The sequence below is a fragment of the Medicago sativa genome, chromosome 1 (assembly GCF_051527215.1).
Source record: "Medicago sativa cultivar Bolivia chromosome 1, Bolivia_mono, whole genome shotgun sequence".
NCBI lineage: Eukaryota > Viridiplantae > Streptophyta > Magnoliopsida > Fabales > Fabaceae > Medicago > Medicago sativa.
In genome coordinates, this window is record NC_140749.1 from 17,923,278 (window position 1) to 17,938,914 (window position 15,637).

Consider the following 15,637-nt stretch of genomic DNA (forward strand, 5'->3'; position numbering starts at 1 on the left):
CACATATAGAAAAGACATTCAAAGAGCACATGTGCAAGGTCTTCGTGTGCATGTGCAGAATCGCAATATGTAATCCTTACATTGAGAGGTTGTTGTTTCCATAAGCAAGAATTGCGTGAACGTCAAATGCTCCACAAAATAGCCTTAAAAGTGAAGTATACATACAATAAAGTTTCTGTCTATATTTGTCTACTTGAAAATTAGTCAAGTATAAATACAACAACAAAACAAAATAGAAAATTAATTGAAAATTCGTAGTATATATATACACACCACTAAAATAAAATGCATCATAACATATATTACACACATTCCAAATTCAAATCTCTTCAAAAGAAACAACGATAAGTATTAATATTAATAGAAACGATATAGATTAAGATAGAAATTATAATGGAAGATGTTTAATAATTGGAATTTCATTAAGCAATAATATTAACGGCCAGTTTTTCCTATACAAATCCCTTTCTCCAATAAATTAACTAATGAACATCCAACTGCAACAGAAGAAAGTAAAAAAAAATACTGGAGAAACTAATCTGAAATAAACCCAGCTACAATATAAACATAACTCAATGATAATGAACTACTTTATAATCTTAACTATTGCTGGTTACAAGGTGAATTCGACAAATTATGTTGATGCTATTCATACTCTGCACATAATGGATGCTTTCCACAATGTTAGTAGTGTATGCACATCTCTACTCGAGAAGCTTATTGCAGGTGCCTACGCCAACAGCAGCAGCAAGATGCCATGCAGCATGAAGGTATGGAGTTTTAGGGAATAAATCATCGGCTACAAAAAGCATGCCCCCCATTAATGATGACATTTTGTGCACTGTGTGAGCCATTCTCAAGTCTGGATCTTTCAATGCCCTTTTAGCAAATGCTACCTGAAGAAGCAATATTTCGTAGAACAAGTTAATCATAGTTAAAAAATGTTTGATATATAAGTATGCTTATGTATCATTTGTGCTTTTTTGTTTCTCTAACAATTACATCTAATACTTTTTTTGGTAACCATATTATAGAGGAAAAGTATTCACCGGCTTCACCGATGAGATGGCCAATCTTGGTTGGTGAATTTGACAAGCCACTTTTAATGGTGTCTCCCCTCCCAACCTTGTTTTTCCCGTCCACAACACTCAAATTTAAGACTTTATTTACGGGATCTAAGTCTAATTCCACCCGGAATGTAATATTGAATATCTCAGACATATTTTACTCAGTATGTGGTCAATTACAAAAGTAATTTAACAATCGTATAACATAAAACATACAAACACCTTATCCTTATAAGTATCATTAGCATTATTGTTGTCACGTCATCATCTTATACTTAAACGATGTGAGATGATCAAATTATTGTCAGTATTAATGGTGGTGGGGACAAATCCTCCTGGACTCTAACACTTTAAATGAGATCTTGAAGATTCAAAAGAATATACTCTCAAAAATAAAAAGCATTATGGTATATGCCACTTCTTATGCCTACACATGTTTACAACATAGACTAGACATATTATTAATATACTTCAATATTTATTTATCGGTTATTAACTTTTGCAGTTTGTAACTTCTCCCTATTTGTTGTGTGGTTGGTATACCTCGAAATATAATGTTAATTAGTTAACTTGGTCTGAATGCTTTATTGGAGCAGCATGATTATCTATTAAAGCAATGAACACTAAATTTCCATTTGCAAATATTTGAAAGCAATTTACCTCCATCATCCCAGTGTGAATAAGTGTAACCATTAATGGATTAACTGGAAGAAATGCTGCAGATGCCGCCATCAGCAACTTCGGGTTTTCATTTCTGAGAGCCCTTGACAGACACTGCAGTACGGTTTTATAGAAAATAGGATATGAAATCGATTTACTCACAAACTAAAATAATAACAAATTAGGCAATGAAGAAAAATATAAAACTTGAAATATAGGGAAAAATGCAGGCAGGCTAAAATTTAGTATGTTTAGTTAACCCAAAAAAATAAAAAATAAATAACTTCCTAAGCAGTCAGTTATATGAACTCAAAATTTAATTTTGAAAGATGCAAAGCCGAATGTTTAGTTAACCCAAAAAAATAAAAAATAAATAACTTCCTAAGCAGTCAGTTATATGAACTCAAAATTTAATTTTGAAAGATGCAAAGCCGAAGACAGAACCATTGAATTTGTGAAAATTAACAAGGCATCTTCTGCATGTAATTGTCCAAACCACAGAAATGAAATATGTAGATGAACCAATTAGCCAACAATTAGCCAACACTTGATGTTTTGCAATATGCAAGTGTCACGAATATCGAGGCCTAACTCATCCTTACAAAACCGGCTTGTACGGTGAGGAGTGCCTCCTCTATATAAAATATAAACATGCAAGTGTCACGAATATCGAGGCCTAACTCATCCTTACAAAACCGAAGTGTCACGAATATCGAGGCCAAACTCATCCTTACAAAACCGGCTTGTACGGTGAGGAGTGCCTCCTCTATATAAACTCTTCTAAGAATCCTATCTATCCGATGTGGGACTAAATCCCACTGAGTGTTGGCCGCTAACACACCCCCTCACGCTTTAGCCCGGCCCAATGGGCCTGAAGCGTGGACGATGGAAGCCCAACGATGAACCCGATAGGCTCTGATACCATGTCACGAATATCGAGGCCTAACTCATCCTTACAAAACCGGCTTGTACGGTGAGGAGTGTCTCCTCTATATAAACTCTTCTAAGAATCCTATCTATAGAAGGAGGACCATGGCGGAAAGCCAAAAAACCGCCATTTCAAGCTGCCATATCGGTCATATAACGCCTGGCTCTGCCATCCTTAGAAAACCGGTCACAGAGGTTGTCAAAATATCTGCCATGGCAGATATTTGACAACACCAAGTGTAACGCGTGTGGAGAACACTCTGAATACACAAGTAATGTACCTTCATTATTTCATTGTAATAATGCTTAAACAATTCAAGACAGAAAAAACTTAAACCCTCATAGTTCTCTAGGTAGCCAATACCGGCGAGATCCCGGAGGAGCGGTGCATCTCAGTGAAAAACCGCACGGGAATGCGAATCCCGTCCCACTTCTGGTTCGCAGCGCTCCAGGTGGAAGATCGGGTTCCCGGTGGGGTCCGGCTCTCGGAAAATCACGATTTTGCCCTTAAATTTGAACCGTTTGAAGGGCAATTTGGGTTTTTTGCACAACCCTAACCCTTTCTCTCTTCCCCTTTCCATTCCCTCTCTGTATTCGCCGTTTTCACCCTAAACCTTTTTTTTTGTTTTTCACTGTTCTATTTCTTTCATACATGTTTTTATTTCAACAAGTTGACTATATATTGTATATTCTACACCCATTTTTTTTTGTTCTACTATGTTCTTCCATTCATTACATGTTCTGTGTTTTTCTATCATATGCATTTTTTTATTGTTACATTGGTATTGGCTACCAGTTGAATTTACATTGAATCTCTAACTAGTAATTGTTTTATCATATATTTTTTTGTTCTCCTCTGTTTCTTATACAATCTCTCCTCTCCTCTGTTCCCGGGATCCTGCTATCCCACTTTTGGGGTCGGTCGCTCCAAGCCTTTATCCGGGATTGACTACCTAGGTTCTCCTATCCAGAGCCGGATAGATTGGTTGCAGCGACATATTTTAGAGACTTGGAGTATATTCCAATTTCCAAGTCCAGAGTATAACATATATAGTCTAGATTTCGCACTTTTTTTTTTACCAAGGGATTTTGCATATTATTGAATAGCCTTTAGTTATTCATGTCTATCTATGAATATGCTACTTACAACAGTTGTTGTAGCTATCATTGTGTAGTCAAGCCATCTCAAATATTTCCTCAGCTTCCCTCTTGAACAATGATACACACTTGACGCCACTCCAACTCCAATTAATGAATTGGCATACAACTTACAACTGAGATTCTTCCTACATTGCAAAAAAATTCATCAGACAACTAAGATATCTTTCTAGCCAAAGGAATTTAGGATGATTGGAGGAAAATATTACCTTGGGGCATTCACTCCAAGAGCTATAAAAGGAATTGAAGTAAGCACATTAGCAATTGTTTCAGCAAGATGTTGATCACCTGATACGGGGACATAGCAATATATCTATTATTTACCACGCATAAGACTAGATTATTCTAAGGAAAACAAGAACAACATCAAATGGAAAGAAAATTTCTTACCATGACAACTAGCACTACAATGGATAGGTCTCAAGCATGCAGGTCTTTGTTGCCATACCCGTCTACAAGTAATGTAGTCGGTTAGTATTCAGGGTTTAGAAAATTTTGAAATTCCTTATACTATCACAAAAAATAACAATCAATGAAAAAATGTGTGCTATATATTTCACTCACTGCATTAACAGAAGCTGATTTGCTTCAGTAGTTGAAGTTCCACCCGTTAATGGATGAAGACCTCCACTTTGATTACTCTCTGTCAAAGAAAACGGTGAATGAGGCACCACGTGAACCCCATGGACACCCTCAAGGGCTCTACTATGATTCAGTGTCCTCTGTTGACTCATGTGCCTGACTAGACCAGATGCAATTCAACTTCTGGGCCAGCAATTTCTTGCTGGCACCAGTTGGTTCAAGAGTGCTGTATGCTACTCAATAATTCTGTGATAAAAATAGAATATTGTCATTATTTCGTAACAAAATCTAAAACATGTATGTAGTTCTAACCACACAAAAAACTGCTAGATACACCTTTTAATATAACAAATTATATCATCAACAAAAAAAGTACAACATATTACATTAAAAATCTAACTATAAAACCTTCCAGTATTAGCTTAGCTGTAATGGATTTTCATTGCATGTTACCCTAAAACCAAACAATAACAGATTATGTACATGTCAAATGATTTGCCATAAACAAAATTATGTTTGCAGCCAACGTTGTACGTTTGGAATCAAGGTGTGTTTGACAAAATCACGGCGCCAAGCTTCAAACCTTACCATTAGCAAAATCACAGTGGTTCAACGTGATTCTGTCAAACTCACTGTGAATCCAAACATTTCAGATAACTGAAATGCAGACCTATGATGTCATATTTTAAACTCAATGCACAGATATGAAAGCAGAATATTTTAATTTTAGCATAAATCACAAAATGATGGGGAAAAAAAAGATTATTGCTGCAACCCAGAATTTTCATTAAATCAAACTCTAAGAACAACAATAATGATGAAACATGCACTAATCAAACAATTATGTTCCAGAAAACTACTAATTAAATATTTAGTTCACAATTTTAACCCCAAAATATCCCTTTAATTGAACTCTAACAGCAATGAAACAGGGGAAATAAATTAATAATAATATATTGGAGTGTGTAGAGAGAGAGAGAACCTGAACCTAAAGCAAAGTAAATAAATTAATGTTGAGAAGTAGTAAAATACTAAAATAACGAAATGAGAATATGTGTTTATTTATAGGAGAAGTGAGATGAGGTAGTGGTGGTTGATTTCAGTTGGTAAGGTAAAAAAATAATTAAGAAGAAGCGCTTTTTACTGAAAAGCGCGTTTTTATTTTGATAAGGAAAAAAAAAAGGAATAAGAGAGAGGAAGATGCTTACTTAAGTCGGGAATCTTCTATATAGCTCCACGCATATTCGGCTTATTTTGGATCACTCTTATTTCACGCACCAATCAAACCAGCTATTATTTGTTCTATGGGACTGACTACCGACTAAATACCAATCATTTGATGTCTTCTCTCTTCGGCTCCAACAAGTCAAAATACTTACTTCAATTATAAACGAAACGAAACAATATTTTTTAATGTCATCGCGTGTTTTTTACTTTCGCGTGTTTTTGGCTTTGGTCTTGTATCTTTGTTTTTTGTTGCAAAACAAATCTTGTAAGTTCTTGTCGTCGACTCGTCATCATCTGTTACAAAAACGCATATGTGGTTGATGTAGTGATATTGGTTGATGTGTATATTCATGTTACCCGTCACCAAGTTTAAATGACCAAATTCAAAAAAGAAAATTAACAGAGAGAATAAATTAAAAAACCGTAATCAAGAAAGATTCAAATTATAAAAAAAAAATAAAAATCTTCCATCTCCTTCCTCACATCCAGTGTAACACCCACAATGTGGCTTTCGATATCCCGCCAGTTGGATACGAAAGGTTCCCGCCAGTTGGAACGGGCACTATCCGTAAGGATGACCCCACGTTAATAAGAGGAACCGAATCACATCGGAATGAGAGGGATCCGAAGGCCGTGTAGGTATGGGACTACATGGTTGAAGGAAGGCTTATAAGAATTGTTAGGTACTACCCATATCAACAAGATGCATCTTCTTTTCGGTAGCCCATTCCATAAGAACTCCACAGTTAAGCGTGCTTGGCTTGGAGTAGTACTAGGATGGGTGACCTACCGAGAAGTTTCCCGGTAAGCATGTGAGTGAGGACAAAGCATGCTGAAAAGACTCGTGTTGGTTTGTGGGGTTAGTCGGCAATCCTGAAAGCAGTCTGGGATGTTACATCCAGCTTCTTTTTTATCTTCTATGTTTTTCATCTTCTTCGTCCTTGTAATCACATGCTTAAGAATGTCTTCATCATCCATTGCTAACTCTTCTTCAATTGAAGCCATACCGAGTGTACAATATAACACACACAAATTATGTCTATATGTATATTACATTTATTCTTATTGATAAGTGTTTAAAAGTGATATATTTCATATAGGAGTTTAGGCATTTTAGTGACTTGTTTTGCAAGATTCTCTATGGAAAACTCCAATTATTGTGTAAATATGTCATTTATGCTTTTGAGCCTTAGTCTACCCTTTTTGTGCAGGAAAATACAAGCAAGGAGCAAGGAACGTCAAAGTTCAATGTCCTACGCTATTAGCGTGTCCTACGCTATTAGCGTGATGAAGAAATGGCCAAGGTCAGAGAGATACGCCATTAGCGTACCTGGGGCGTAGGTTTTGGAGCACTCTTGAAGAGTACGCTAATAGCGTATTCTGAGCTATTAGCGTACAAGCTCCCGAGAGCTACGCCATTGGCGCACCTGGAGCGTAGCAGACCATGAAGAACTACGCTATTGGCGTAATCTACGCTATTAGCGTAAATACTCCAGAGAGCTACGCTATTAGCGTAGCTGGAGCGTAGCAGCAGGGGAAGGCCAACGTGGCGCACTCCTATTGGCCAGATTATAGGCCGCCTTACCACGCTATTAGCGTGAGTTGCGCTATTAGCGCAGGTGCAAAAACACAGGCCATTTAAATAGCATTTTTACCTCTCTCTTAGGTATTCACTATTCCATTGAAAACATTTTACACATTTCTAGAGAGAGGTTAGAGCTATTTCAAAGAGAGAAACACAAAGCAAGTGATTAAGGAGTAGATTCAACCTTAGATTCATTGAGACATCAAGGATCTTGGCATGGAATCTTCATCTTTCCTTCATTCCTTGCATTAGTTTACATGTCTATATGTAACTATCACCTTCTATGTAGTATTGAGGTAACAATCAAGCTATTATGTAATCTTTTGATCTTTTAATATATAAGGTTCTAGCTTAGTGATTCAATATTGTTGTTATTCTTGCTTTTAATGCTTTCAAAGAGATTCAAGATGATTTGGACACAAACTCTTGAATCTAGAACTAGAATAACAATCTATCTTATGTTATATCACTCTTGACAAGCTTGTAAACCTTTGATAATTACTTTTAATCAAGATTTTAATGCTTTCGGATACTTAATCAGGCTGGACACGGTCGATTAAGTTATCCGATCGACTTTGTTATCGTTTAAGGAATTTGGACACGAATGTTTAAACGCTAACTTGGAAATAACGATGTCGCTTTGGACACGAAGGATATTGTAGAAATGATTGTAATAATATTGGTTATAAAGCTAGAGTCTGTTAATCGATCGAGAGATTGCTGCTGTTATGCTTGCTCGTTATCTTATACCGCAAGAGAAATAGTTCGATCCCCTCTCGTTTTTACTTTAGTGTCATCTATGGATATAGTGTTACAAACAAACAAATTATATCCAAACCCTTAATGTGAACGATTGTGTAAATGCTTATGATTAACGTAACTCCCTGTTGAAACGATCCTATATATACTCACGTGTACATAGTTATATGACATGTAGGAAAAATCTTACATCAAAATGGCGCCGTTGCCGGGGAGTAACGGAAATTTTTATCATAAGTATTGAAACAATTTTGTCATGTTAAGTCAATTTTGCACAAAATTCTTTCATGCATATACTTATACACATATATCATTCATTATTTTTTATGCTAACCACTTGGTATAGTCTTGGTGAACTTTGTTTATGTGAGGTACCGTTCATAAAGAAGACCTACAATTTGATCCTGGGATTGAGAAAACTGCTAGGTTACTTAGAAAGCAAGCAAAGGAAGCTAGGAGATTAGCCAGGCTGGCTCAGCCGGAATCTTTACTTTTTATTCCTTCTCCGTCAGGTTCGGTGCATACTATATCACTAGGTGATTCTTCATCACATTCTTCTGCACATTCATCTCCGAGGAGTGAACCAGAAGTAGTCATGGCTAATGAAGATGAGAATGCTCTACCTATGTGGGTTAGTCCGAGGAGGCTAGCTAATCTTGGCAATCGAAATGCCAAATCTTTTGAGCTGAAGTCGGGGTTGATAAACTTGATAACTCATAACCAGTTTACCGGTATGGATCATGAGGATCCATATAGACATCTTACCAACTTCTATGTTACCGCCGGTACACTTGGTATGAAGGAAGATGAGGAAGAGGGTGTGTTTGTGCAATTGTTTCCTCATTCTTTGATCGGGAAGGCTAAGGAGTGGTATCTTGATCAACCAACTTCTTTGATGGAAAATTGGGGTGAGCTAGAGAAAGCATTTCAAGAAAGGTTCTTTCCGGATGATAGGCATCTTGAGGCTAAAACTTCAATTACAACTTTTGCTCAAGGCCAAAGTGAGACTCTTTGTGAAGCTTGGGAGCGCTATAAATCATTGCTAAGGAATTGTCCAAAGCATGGTTTTGATAGCCAAATGCAACTATATCTTTTTCGTCAAGGGCTTCAAGACATGTCCAAGACGATGCTAGATGCGAGTGCTGGAGGTTCTATTGCTATGAAAAATCCAGCTGATGCTGTCAAAATCATTAACCAAATGGCGCTCAACACAAGAAAATCTTCTCACAATCGGAATCCTAATCAAAGGAAAGCCGGTATCCTTGAACTAGAAGCAAATGATGCGGTCTTAGCTCAAAATAAGCTCCTCACTCAACAAGTAGAAGCTTTGCAAAAAGAGATGAGAGCTATGCCAAAACAAATTCTTGAATCTCTCAAGCAAGAAGGAGGAACCGCTCAAGTCAATACTTGTGGACTTTGTACGGGGGATCATCCCACCGGCTATTGTCCCGAACCCGGTTCTTTTGAAGGGGAAGAGGTCAACTATGTGGGAAACCAACAAAGGCCTAACCAACCACAACAAGCCGGAACCTCACAACAAAATCCGGGTACTTCCAACTTCCAAGGAAGGTATCCGGCCAACCAAAACCAACAAAGACCTTGGAGAACACCGTACAACAATAACTATCAATATCCACCATCAAACTTCTACCAACAACCTTACCAACAACCATTCAATAATCAATACCAAAATCCACCACCAAATAACCCCCAACAACCGAATAATTCCCAAAGCACCGAGGAGGTCTTGAAACAATTCATGCAAGTGTCCATGGCTAACCAGAAAAACACCGACGCGTCCATCAAAGGCCTTGAAACGCAAGTTGGTCAGTTAGCACAACAAATGGCTCAAGGTCCTCCGCATGTGGGAGCTTTCACCGCTAACACTCAACCAAATCCTAAGGAGCACCACAAGGCATAGCAGTCAAAAGCTATAGCTACAAGGAGTGGGAGAGTAGTAGGTATAGGGGTAGGTGATGATATTGTTGTTGAAGAGAAGGATGATGAAGTTGTCAATGAGGAGGACAAAGAGAAGTTCGAGGAGGATAGTGTAGAGATAGAGGAGGAAGTGTATATAAAGAATAAAGAAGTATTAGTTGAAAAAGAAAAAAATCAAAAAAGAGATCTAGTAGAACAAGAGGAGATGGAGAGGAAGATGATAGATGTGGGGAAAGATAAAGGGGAGAAACAAGTAGTTGAGAAGCAAGTGGTGGCTCAACGCTTACCATACCCACATGCTCCATCGAAGAAAGACAAAGAGCGGCAATACGCAAGGTTTCTTGAACTATTCAAGAAGTTGCAAATTGATATACCATTCTCGGAAGCCTTGGAGCAAATGCCGGTCTATGCGAAGTTCATGAAAGATATCCTTTCCAAGAAAAGAAGAATCAACGATGAAGAGACGATCCAAATCGATGCCAATTGTAGTGCTATTATTCAAAGAACGTTGCCTAAGAAAGAGCAAGATCCGGGAAGAGTCACTCTACCGGTAGCTATTGGCACAACACGTGTAGGTAAAGCACTACTTGATCTTGGATCAAGCATCAATCTCATGCCTTTGTCCGTTGCCAAAAGAGTTGGTGACCTTTGTATAAAGCGGACTAGGATGATGTTGCAATTGGCCGACAAATCCTTTGCAAAACCACTAGGTATGGCCGAAGATGTTCTTGTAAAAGTGGACAAATTTATTTTTCCGGCTGATTTTGTGGTTATGGATGTCGAAGAAGATGAGGATGTGCCTATCTTAATGGGAAGGAATTTCATGCAAACGGCTCGGATGATGATTGATCTTGATGATAATATCATGAAGGTCAAGGTAAATGATGAAGAGGTTACCTTCAACATCCGAGAAGCTTTGAAGTACTCGAAAGACAAGGGTGCATGTTTCAAAATGGATGCAACCGAAGAAGTCATCTTGACTACTCAGAAGCAAGTGCACAATAGAACACCCCTTGAGAGTGCTTTGGTGGACGCACTCAATGCTATTGATGAAGACGAAGCAAGTGCCATTGAAGAGTGTTTGAAGGAGCTAGATTCCTTGAAGGAGGTTCTTCCTAATCAAGCCATACTTGAATATTTGAAAGAAGAATCCAAGGAAGAAGCCAAAGTTGATGACACCAAGGTAGAATTAAATGTTTTACCATCTAATTTGAAGTATGTTTTTCTTGAGAAAGATGGTACAAAACCGGTGATCATTAGTAGCTCCTTGTCCATCAATGATGAAACCAAGTTGGTAGAGGTTCTCAAGGCCAACAAGGAAGCAATAGGGTGGAAGTTATCCGACTTGAAAGGGATAAGTCCATCTTATTGTATGCACAAGATTATGATGGAAGAAAACTTCAAACCGGTAGCACAACCGCAACGCCGCTTGAATCCAAACATGAAAGAGGTGGTGCGAAAGGAAGTAGTGAAGTTGCTTGAAGCCGGCATGATCTATCCTATCTCGGATAGTGCTTGGGTAAGCCCGGTTCAAGTAGTTCCCAAGAAAGGAGGAATGACGGTGATCACTAATGATAAAGATGAGTTGATCCCAACTAGAACCGTCACCGGATGGAGGATGTGTTTAAATTATAGAAGACTCAATCAAGCAACAAGGAAGGATCACTTTCCCTTGCCCTTCATGGACCAAATGCTTGAAAGACTCTCCGGTCAATCCTTTTATTACTTCCTAGATGGTTACTCCGGTTACAATCAAATCGCCATGAACCCAGATGATCATGAGAAGACGGCCTTCACTTGTCCCTTTGGAATTTTTGCTTATCGAAGAATGCCATTCGGCTTGTGTAATGCACCCGCAACTTTCCAACGGTGTGTGCAAGCAATCTTCTCCAACTTAATTGGTAAATGCATGGAGGTGTTCATGGATGATTTCTCAGTTTTTGGTTCATCATTTGATACGTGTTTGAAGAGCTTGGATACCGTGCTGAAGCGGTGTATTGAAACTAGTTTGGTGCTCAATTGGGAGAAATGTCACTTCATGGTTACCGAGGGTATTGTCCTTGGTCATAAGATTTCTTCAAAGGGTATCGACGTAGACCAAGCAAAGGTCGATGTCATAGGAAAGCTTCCTCCACCGGTAAATGTCAAAGGTGTGCGGAGTTTTCTTGGTCATGCCGGGTTCTACCGGAGGTTCATCAAAGACTTCTCAAAGATTGCAAAGCCTATGAGCAACTTGCTCAACAAAGATAAGTCTTTTGTTTTTGATAATGAATGTCTTGATGCATTTGAATCTTTAAAAGAAAAGTTGACCACCGCACCAATAATCATTGCTCCTAATTGAGATTTAAATTTTGAATTAATGTGTGATGCAAGTGATTATGCTGTTGGTGCGGTCTTGGGTCAACGTAAGGACAAAATTTTTCATGCTATTCACTATGCAAGTAAGGTTTTAAATGAGGCACAAATCAATTATGCCACAACTGAAAAAGAGTTACTTGCAATAGTTTATGCAATGGAGAAATTTCGTTCTTACCTTGTTGGTTCCAAAATTGTTGTCTTTACTGACCATGCAGCTATCAAGTATCTCCTCACTAAGTCCGACTCAAAGCCGAGACTCATCCGGTGGATGTTGTTGCTTCAAGAGTTTGACTTAGAGATCAAGGATAAGAAAGGCACGGAGAATCTTGTAGCTGATCACCTTTCAAGGTTGACAAACAATGAGGTAACCAAGAATGAACCGGAGGTTCGTGAAGAATTTCCAGATGAACGGTTGCTAGCTATCAATGTGAGACCTTGGTTTGCCGACTTGGTAAATTACAAAGCAACCGGGTTCATTCCGGAAGATTTTGAATGGCAACAACGCAAGAAGTTCCTCCATGATGCTAACCACTATGTGTGGGATGAGCCTTACTTGTTCAAAATTGGAGCGGACAATCTCTTGCGTAGGTGTGTGGATGATGAAGAGGCAAGGAAGATCCTATGGCAATGTCACAATTCCCCTTATGGAGGTCACTTCAACGGGGAGAGAACCGCCACAAAGGTACTTCAATCCGGGTTCTATTGGCCAACTCTATTCAAAGATGCCAATTTACATTGCAAGCATTGTGATGAATGCCAAAGAACCGGATCAATGTCAAAGAGAAATGAGATGCCTCTACAACTCATCCTTGAAGTGGAAGTGTTCGATTGTTGGGGTATAGATTTTGTTGGCCCCTTCCCTTCTTCATATTCAAATGAGTACATCTTGGTAGCTGTTGATTATGTTTCAAAGTGGGTGGAAGCCGTAGCATCGCCTAAAGCCGATAGCAAGATGGTGGTGAAGTTCCTAAAGAAGAATATTTTCACCCGGTTTGGTACACCAAGAGTGCTTATTAGTGATGGAGGATCACACTTTTGCAACGCACAACTTGCCAAAGCCCTAGATCATTATGGAGTCAAGCACAAAGTAGCATCACCGTATCATCCGCAAACGAATGGACAAGCCGAAGTTTCTAACCGGGAGGTCAAACACATACTTGAGAAGACGGTCTCTACATCTCGGAAGGATTGGTCGGCTAAACTTGATGAAGCTTTGTGGGCATATAGGACTGCATACAAGTCTCCTATAGGCCTAACTCCTTTCCAAATGGTTTATGGCAAATCTTGTCACTTACCGGTCGAGCTCGAACATAAAGCCTTTTGGGCATTGAAGTTCCTAAACTTTGATCAAGAGAAGGCCGGTGAAAGAAGAAAAGTTCAAATGCATGAGCTTGAAGAATTGCGAAATCAAGCTTATGAATCTTCCAAGCTCTACAAAGAAAGGACCAAGAAGTATCATGACAAGAAGATCATTCTGAGACAATTCATGCCGGGACAAATGGTATTACTTTTCAATTCAAGACTGAGATTGTTTCCGGGTAAATTGAAGTCTAAGTGGTCCGGACCTTTCATGGTTAAAGAGGTCAAACCGTACGGAGCTGTTGAACTTGAGGACCCAGTCACCAAAGCCAACTGGACTGTTAATGGGCAAAGGCTTAAGCCCTACTTCGGTGGTGAAATTGATCGGTGTTTGACGACGATTTCACTAATCGAGCCATGATTTCTTCAAAATGCGTCAAGCTCAGGACGTAAAACAAGCTCTTGCTGGGAGGCACACCCAGTTTTGTAAGTATTTTTATGTTTATTGCATATAGTACATAAGCATTTACAAGCAGAAATGAAAAACTTTGAAAAAACTGATCCTGAAGCCTCACGCTATTAGCGTATTTTTCGCTATTAGCGTGAGAGCTCCAGAGAGCTACGCTAATAGCGTGGTTTTGGCGTGAGGGAAAATTTTTTGTGGGCCCAAGGGGAGTAACTCCCCTTAACTTCCCACAACCCACTCCTCTTATTCCTTTTACGGTTTCATTCTTCCCTTTTTCACTCTCACACACAAAAACTTCTCTCACTCACACACTAACCCTAAAAATCAAAACCCTTCTCTTTTGGGTCAATTGGTTCCAAGCATTCATCTTTGCATCATTCATTCTATTGCTTGCATCCAATCACTGCACTAACAAGTTTGATTTCTCTTCCTATCTTTGTTCTTAAATTTGAAAAAAATCCATGTTTTTGACATGATTAGAGATGGTTAGGTTAGGGTTAGAGTTTTGATTTGTGAATAGAGATTGTTCTTCATTGATAATAGTTGGAAAAGGAACAATAATCATAACCCACATGCAACAAACATTCATCTTTTGATTTTGACCCATTTTGTAAATTTGAAAAATAAGGGTTTTGAATGATTTGTGTGCCAATGTTGTGATTTTGATTCCTTTTCATGATTCTAATGTGTTCTTGAGACATAGGATGAAACCTAGGGTTGAAATTTGCTGGTTGGTTTTGTGAAATTGCAGGAACAAAGATTTTGAAAATTTGAAAATTGCAGGTACGAAGAACTACGCTAATAGCGAAATATACGCTAATAGCGCAACTTTTCCAGAAAAATTTCGCTATTAGCGTAACCTACGCTAATAGCGAAAGTTTCCCAGAAAAATTTCGCTATTAGCGTGGCCGGCGCTAATAGCGTAGATCTTCATACTTGCCCAGATTTTCAAAATTTTTGATGTTTTTAAATAACCAATTCTACTTTGTGCTAATATTTTCTATGCAATATGTTGGTGTTTCCTGGTTTTGTTGCAGATGGCACCGAAAAATGTTGAAAAAACTACCGGGACTAAACGTCCTAGAGGCAAAGGTGCCTCTACCTCTGCTGCACCTGCAATCCCAAACCGTTTCCCCACCTCTGCCCACTCTGCCAGGTTTAAGAAGATGGCACAGTACAAAACCTGGCATGAGAAAACATTTGACCTTCAACCAGGTGGTGAATTCTCTGATTTGCTCCACATTTTCACTGGTCGCAAATGGACCAAACTCCTTGTGCCTGCAACTGAGATTAACACCGACCTAATCAAGGAGTTCTACTGTAATGCTGCTCCTGATGCCTCCCCAACCACCCTTGCTGATGTTTTCTCTTGGACTTCTTACGTCCGAGGGAAACAAATCCCATTTGATAGGGATTCCATTAATGATTTCCTTGACAATGCATTAAACCTTGAGCCTTCACCTGATCCCACTATGCCCACTTTATGTACTTATGCTAAGAGAAATGCTCAGGGGAATTGGAAATTTGACCAAATTGAGCGGGATATCATGAACAAGGGTAGGTGCTTTGTTAAGAATGATAAGGGAGATGTTAGACATGCTCTCACAAAGG

General features: G+C 38.7%; 1 protein-coding gene across 1 annotated transcript; it reads right to left on the reverse strand.

The window, feature by feature from the left end:
* Nucleotides 1-388: 388 nt before the first annotated feature.
* On the reverse strand, nucleotides 389-5,692 carry LOC146953266 (uncharacterized). The gene is made up of 7 exons (XM_085708497.1): nucleotides 5,603-5,692; nucleotides 4,377-4,640; nucleotides 4,203-4,264; nucleotides 4,022-4,100; nucleotides 3,802-3,940; nucleotides 1,728-1,841; nucleotides 389-896 (listed from the first exon to the last, which is right to left on the reverse strand). Exons 2-7 carry the CDS (start codon nucleotides 4,544-4,546, stop codon nucleotides 705-707), a joined length of 756 nt encoding a protein of 251 aa, XP_085564623.1. The 5' UTR covers nucleotides 4,547-4,640; nucleotides 5,603-5,692; the 3' UTR covers nucleotides 389-704.
* Nucleotides 5,693-15,637: the final 9,945 nt, after the last annotated feature.

Bases quoted from the DNA above. Each gene is read 5' to 3' on its own strand.
- LOC146953266 (XM_085708497.1), bottom strand. From the start codon at position 4,546: ATGAGTCAACAGAGGACACTGAATCATAGTAGAGCCCTTGAGGGTGTC. The intron at 4,101-4,202 runs GTAAGAAATTTT...TCCCCGTATCAG, and splicing joins TTGTAGTGCTAGTTGTCATG to GTGATCAACATCTTGCTGAA. The intron at 1,842-3,801 runs GTAAGTAGCATA...ACCGTACTGCAG, and splicing joins TGATAGCTACAACAACTGTT to TGTCTGTCAAGGGCTCTCAG.